Source organism: Bubalus kerabau, chromosome 6, assembly GCF_029407905.1.
Source record: "Bubalus kerabau isolate K-KA32 ecotype Philippines breed swamp buffalo chromosome 6, PCC_UOA_SB_1v2, whole genome shotgun sequence".
NCBI classification, from domain to species: Eukaryota; Metazoa; Chordata; class Mammalia; order Artiodactyla; family Bovidae; genus Bubalus; species Bubalus kerabau.
Window position 1 is genome coordinate 11878428 of NC_073629.1, and position 7139 is coordinate 11885566.

General features: G+C 36.6%; 1 protein-coding gene across 1 annotated transcript; it reads right to left on the reverse strand.

The window, feature by feature from the left end:
- Positions 1–642: 642 nt before the first annotated feature.
- LOC129655881 (olfactory receptor 10R2-like) lies at positions 643–2469 on the reverse strand. The gene is made up of 3 exons (XM_055586688.1): positions 2455–2469; positions 1133–1615; positions 643–1098 (listed from the first exon to the last, which is right to left on the reverse strand). The coding sequence occupies exons 1-3, from the start codon at positions 2467–2469 to the stop codon at positions 643–645; spliced, it is 954 nt and encodes a 317-aa protein (XP_055442663.1).
- Positions 2470–7139: the final 4670 nt, after the last annotated feature.

Below are 7139 nucleotides of genomic sequence, written 5' to 3' on the forward strand. Positions count from 1 at the left end.
GAAAAGGAGGACAGTATATAAAAGTGGAGCTTTATAACAGTGATATTTAACAGTGGTTAAACTAGAGGCAGAAATACTGCAGGCAAGATCCCTGCAACGACAGAGCAATTGGAAGTGATACACTTGGGTCCTTTTCAACACTGATAACTCATGGTTATATTAAATTTCAACTAGATTTATTCCATTTTTTTAACGATTTTTTTGTGAAGAGTCCTGTTGAAGTTTTTCTAAACTTGAAAATTTGTAATGACTGAACATTCTATATTGAATTACCATTCACAGTATGTTACTTATCCTTCCTGGAAGAGACTAAAATTATTCTTACCTAAGTATATATACAGCTTATTCAGTTTTTGGTATAGTAGAAACTACCACAACATTGGGAAACAGCTATATTCCAATAAAATTAATTTAAAATATACTTCCCTGTTCAAGTTTAAGAGCATTTCAAATATGTATAGTATTAATAATTACCCCCAAGTTTAAGATTGCACTTCACCAAACCTATCAAATTAATACAATGGAGAAGCTTTCACTATGAGATTATAAGTGCTATATGAATGAAAGACAACATTGTCATCACTTTTACAGTTATTGGTATATTCTCAGAAAAGAGTATTTTGTAGATGTGAAGTATTCTCATTACAGAGCTTCAGAATAAAATCCTCTTCTGCCAATCACTTTTTGAATGGCCATCTGGACATCTTTCTTCCTTAGGCTAGACACCAGGGGGTTCAACAATGGAGTCGCAACTGTGTAGGTCACTGTCACAAGTCTATCTTTGCTGGATGAGCACTTCAATGACAGCCACAGGTAGACAAAGGAGGCACAGCCATAGTGGACAATGACTACAGTAAGATGTGAGGCACAAGTGGAGAAGGCTTTTCTCTTGCTTTCAACTGATGGGATCCTCAAGATGGTATGAACAATGAAGCCATAAGAGATGCAGATAAAAGTCATAGGAACCATGAGTGCTAAAACTCCACCAATGAAGATGATGAGTTCATTATAGGAATCAGTACAGACAAGGCAGATAACTGGTGAGATGCCACAGAAGTAATGGTTAATCTTGCTGGGACAGAAAGGTAGTTCAAAAAACTAAGAGGGAGCCTATCAATGAAAACAAACAAACAAACAAAAAAACAATTACAGCACAAGTGGCTGCCAACTGTCCACAGACTTGCCAGCTCATAAGGATAGAGTACTGAAGTGGATGACAGATGACAACAAAGCAGTCATAACCCATGATTCCCAGTAACATGCAATTAGTGACAGCAAAACCAAGGAAGAAAAACATCTGAGTGGCACAGTTAATAAATGAGATTGTTCTGAACATAGACAACAGATTTATGAGCATCTTGGGCAGAATGACAAAGGCATAGCATGTCTCAGAGATGGAAATGATCCCTAGGAAGAAATACATGGGTATGTGGAGGCTGCAATCCAGGCAGATGACAGTGGCAATGGTGATGTTTCCACTCAGGATAATCAGATACAGGCACAGAAAAACAGCAAAGAGGATGAACTGGATTTTTCCAAGGTTGGAGAATCCCATCAATAGGAACTCTGTGACAGAGGAATAATTAGCTTGGTTGACTTGTTTCCCAAGATTGATCTACAGAGGACAAAAATGAAGAAACAGTGTTTGCCATGAAAGGTGGAGATAGTTAGTTTCACCATGGATTGAGGAACAGGAAATAGGAGAAGGGATAAGGACTAATTAATGCTAGTAGGAAATGCCCAATGGACCATGTCAATTCATGGAATTGTTTCCAAAACTCAAGAGTACATGTTTCCAGTGATATTTCTGCATCTTTCTTAGTGTTTAAGTCTAGGAAATTATTTTCACACTCCCTACTTCAAATAGCAATTAGGGAATGGAAATGTCTGAAACTTCCTGCAGGTCAGCCTAACTCTATCATTTATTATCAGTGTAATTTTTTTGTGCTTCAGCTTTTTAATGTGTAACATAAAATACTAATAACACCTCTTTCCTAGTTTTCTTATGAAAATTAAAGCACTGAGTAGAGCACATGTACACTGTAAACTTCTAGTAAATGTCAGCTTCTGCTACATAAGTTATTTAATTTTCAGGTAGTAGTGTTAGTTTTTCTTAAGCTTCCTTTTGGAGATACTTTAAACATATATCTACTTCAGGTTTTAGTTTTTAATCCTATTATTTTATTAAAAAAAAACATTTACAGAGACAATAATATTGTATTGACTTAAGTACATCTTTTCCCCTTAATCAATCGATTTCAAACACTTAATAGAAGAGAGTTGGATGGGATTTTAGTATATTTAAGTGACTCTAGAGAAACACAAAGTTATTGCAGTCAGGTTGGCCATTGATATTACTAAATACCTACCATTCTGCCAAGATAATTCTCTGATGCTGCTCTAATTGTAGTTTCAAACTTCAAAAGACAATAAATCAAACACATCGGACCTTACTTCAATATGAGCCATTGTGTCTACTCACATTTTACCCAGATTTCCAACAGAACTCAATATTGCATTGGGTGCACCTGGCCTCAAGGAGTTTCAGCTTCTCCAATTTCTCCTTACTAAAGGATGAGAAAATCCTTTTGGCAATTCAACTAAAATCAAGTTTGAATTTTTAAAGTAATAAAAAGATCAAAGCAACCAAATAGTTGAAAAGGCACAAAAGAAGAATACAAAAAGAAAAACTTCTACCTAAAGTAGCTCAGCTGCAGAGACCAGCTGTCAATCCTACATTTTCAAGGTATATTTCTTAATCTGTACCATCTTTGAATATTTTCTCTTCACATTCTCTCATTTCAAGATAAGCAAAAGTATGTTTCATTTTTCTACCTGAGTGTAGCAGAGTGACCCGTAGGCTAATAGGTAGACTTGATATGCTCTCTAAGTAGACAGGGCTTCTTTGGTGGCTCAGTGGTAAAGAATACATGTGTCATGAAGGAGATGCAGGTTTGATACCTGGGTCAGGAAGATCTCCTGGAGAAGGAAATGGCAACCCACTTCAGAATTATTTCCTGGGAAATCCCACGGACAGAGGATCTTGGCAGGCTAGAGTTCACGGGGTCCCAAAGAATCAGACATGACTTAGTGACAGAGCATGCACACTGAGTAGACAAGTCATCACTTTCATTGGTTTATCCATTCATTAATGTGTTAATTTATTGATAAATTAAAGTAATATATCTAGTTACTACATATCTATTTTTAAATTATATCTATCTTAGGTTGAGTACTGTTCTTAACTGAAATAATTGTAAATCACTTTGCCTTCTTCAACAAACAGCAAGACTGTGTCTTCTCATCTTGCAGTACCTCACCTCTGTGTTTTTACTCATACTTTCCCCTTCACCTGGAAAACCTTATGCACTTTCTATTCATTTTTGAAACTTAGATAGAAGGTGTGACCTCTGACTACTCTTGTCTCCAATGATAAGAGGGACATGAACTTTCCCTTCTCTTAATTTAGTGGCTTTCTATTGTGTATGAGATGTATCATGAAAGTAGCAGCCTCCACTTTCTCATTTATCAGAGTGTGGAATGCCTTAGGAGCAGTTTTATATTTCCCATAACATAAATACAAATTGCTACTTAAGAACTATTTGTTTAATGAATTGATGACTAAATATTTGATTTTTTTAAAGATGGCATCTGCTAAAGGCATAATGTAAAGTCATGAAAGAGATGATGGAATTTTAAGCCTTATTTGGAGAATCTGGGAACAGAGATTCAGCTCACAATCTATCAGATCACACTGCAAAGTTATAATTGTGTTAATGTGTCACATAACCAAGAAGTTATAGAACATTAACCAGACCCAAGTTCTCCTGATACCCTACCATTGCTTTTATTATTATTATTATTGTTACTACTCTTACTACAACTCTGGTTTTTCCAAATACTTTCATGCATAATTAGATATCTAACAAAACTAACCACCATGATATTCCCTGAACAATGTAATTTATTTTACCTCCTCAGTTCCCATTTATGAATCTTATGCAGTAGATTATTTGTCCACAGAATGTTAGGAGTGTGAGAGCTAAAGACAGTAGAAAGTCTGTAAGAAAAAATAAGTCAGTTATACTTCCTTTACTCCTTCATTCCCTGTTAGACTTTTTTTAATATACCACTGTCACCAGAGAATAGTTTCATGTGATGTTTGAGAATGGACATTGAATGAACTAAATGTTGAAAAATTCATTTTTATAAGGAATTAGCAGTTTCTGTCCTTTATTTTTCAATTACCCAGAAAAGACTTTCAAAAGGAATCAGTCTTTCAGAGATGGCTGATAGAAAGCAAGTAAGTTCCATCGACTAGGGGAGCATATTCTATGGCACTTATTTAGCCATTCCTGTGCCTACTACAATTCATTGGTGATGCTCTATTTATCACCCCACAGCCTTATATTATTCTCCAACTTTTATGTCTACCTTGTGTATTTGTGCCTTGATTTCCCTACATGCTCTTTTTAACCATCACTCATAGATAGACTAAAACTCACAGGATGATTAGAACATTTCTAAAATTATCATTGGAGACCTCTCTATCACTATACCCAACACTAATTATACTCAATTTTCCACATAAAATAACCCAACAGGGCCTATTTCTCTATGTTCCCTAGCACAAAGCTATTAGAAGTCAGTGAATCCTAACAATCTAATAAAAATAAGACTCAAAAACTAATATTACTACAATCATTTCTATTTTTAAATGACTCTATTCTCTTTCTACTACTGACATCTCAATACCTCCAAACTGTGTTCCTACCTCCTCTGCTGAGAATTATGAGAAGTATCCCCTAAAGCATCATTGAAGAACTTTTCTTTTGTCTCTTATTAGTTGTGGGCCTAGCATGCTGGTTTATGTTTATACTTTCCCAAGCTCCAGGGATCCATTATTGCAGCATTAACTTTGGCACAGTTTCAGTCTTTTCAATGAGTAAACAGGATGTAGAAAACAACGTGGATCCTAAATCTCTCAGGTCCAACAGGCTAAAAAGGACACAGGAGAAGGTTAATACTGGCAATTAGCTGGCAATTAGTCCCAGGTTGCCTGATAGCTCATTAGAAGCTGAAAATTGTTGCAAATTAAGAAAAGAGAAGTAAATATGGAAAACCCATATTACAATAGGTAACACAGGACTGAATTTTCTGAGGTCATTAGGTAAGAAAGAAAACCCTTTTCCTCCTTGGACTTCATCAAGACAAATAAAGCCTGCTTTATCATTGCAAATAAAGAAGCAAAGTTATCCTTTATAGTCTAGTTTCATCTGAATTCTATAAATTCAGTTTCTGCACCAAGGAGAGGGGCATAGGAACACATAATGTGAGGGATGAGAAAGGGTGATATCATAGCTAGTAAAACTGAGACTTTGTAGAACAGTGACAAAAAGCTGGTTTGAGGACTGAAGAATAGCTATGGACTGTTTAGATGTGGGCCATAGAGGCAATACTTCACTTCTTACAAGTTTGATGGAGATGAAAAGATCTCCAATCAAGTGTCTGCCTCAAGGATAGGGAATAGGATGAAAAAATCTTGGGTAGCATCTTAGAGGGTTTGGCCAGTCCCCTAATTATCCTCATTCTTTCTCACAATTCTCTGTTAAATAGACCCAAGGCAGGTGAGAGAAGAAAAGAACAGATAATCCCCTGCTGTACACACATATGCCATTGTTTTCATATCCTGTATTTGAAATGAAGTTAAAGTCAAGCTTTCTGTTGCTGGACTCAGCCATCACAATTTCTAGACTTTTAGATTTTCTAGAAATCTTTACTCTTCATGTTCTGTGAGATAATGAAGAAAAATTCACCCTCTCTCTCACATGTGTGACTCACAATGGGAGGCCAGAAAAGATTTCAGGCACTTAGCATCGAAGTCTTCTCCCACTTGACTCTGTTGCAGTTCCTGTCAGTAGTTCTTGGTTGAGATGTAGCTGATAGAACTCCCTAGCAGCTGTCCTCAAATGAGCAGAAGCTCCCAAGTGACATGATTACTGACTCAGAGTCTTTATTTCCAGCTATACCATTTTCAGAGGTACCAACAGAGCTATAACAATGGCTACTGCTTCTTCCAACAGTTTTCAAATGTGCACAACAGTTCTGCCTAATAGTGGCAGAATTCCTGGGTTTCTTTGCCATCTTGTCTGCTCAGTGTATCTTCCCAAGCAAACAATTCCCCATGGGGTGCAGGCCAAGTCCTCAGCATAAACCTTTAAAAAAATCTGTTCAAATACCTCAAAGGTATCAGTGCAGAAATAAATCTGAAAAAATACTGTAGTTAGTCACATTTCTAGAATCACTTCTTGACACAGTTGTGGATGTAGGATAATCTCTATAATTGTATGAACCAATTTCTGTGACTAGAACATATGTGAATATAATCTATTGGTTGTGTTTCTCTGGTGAACACAGTGAAAATAAAAGTGTTAGTCCCTCAGTTGTCTGACTTTTTGTGACCCCATGGACTATGACCCACCAGACTCTCTGTCCATGGAGTGCTCTACCCAAGAAAACCAGAGTGGGTACCTGTTTCCTTCTCCAGGGGATCTTCCCTACAGAGGGACTGAACCTGAGTCTCCTGTGTTATAGGCAGATACTTTATGTCTGAGCCACAAGGGAAGACTGATACACAAAACATACTCTGCATATAAAGGAAGATAGATATGGAGATGAAAATGTAAAGAAGAAATCTTAAAAATTATTAAAAGACTGTGTCATGTTAGTCAGTAGCTTTGATTTTCATGTAAATGAAGCACAATATAACCCAGCATAAGGAAAGGGAATCTATATTGGCTTAAATTATTGGGTGGTCCAATAGTTAAGATTTCACCTTCCAATGCAGGGACTGAGAGTATGATCCCTGGTCAGGGGGCTAAGATTACACATCCCTCATGGCCAAAATGAAGACTGAAAATGGTCCACATCAAATAAATAAATCACTAGAAAGTTCAAGACATTTCTGATCAGATATGGCTCGATTCATAGACTTGCATTACAACAGTATGCTGAGTCTTGACTCAGAGGTCAACTTCTGGAAAACATCTTCATCTATAATTTGCCTTTTCTCTTTAACACATATTTTTATGTGTATTTAAGATTATGTATGGAGAAGGCAATGGCACCCCACTCCAGTA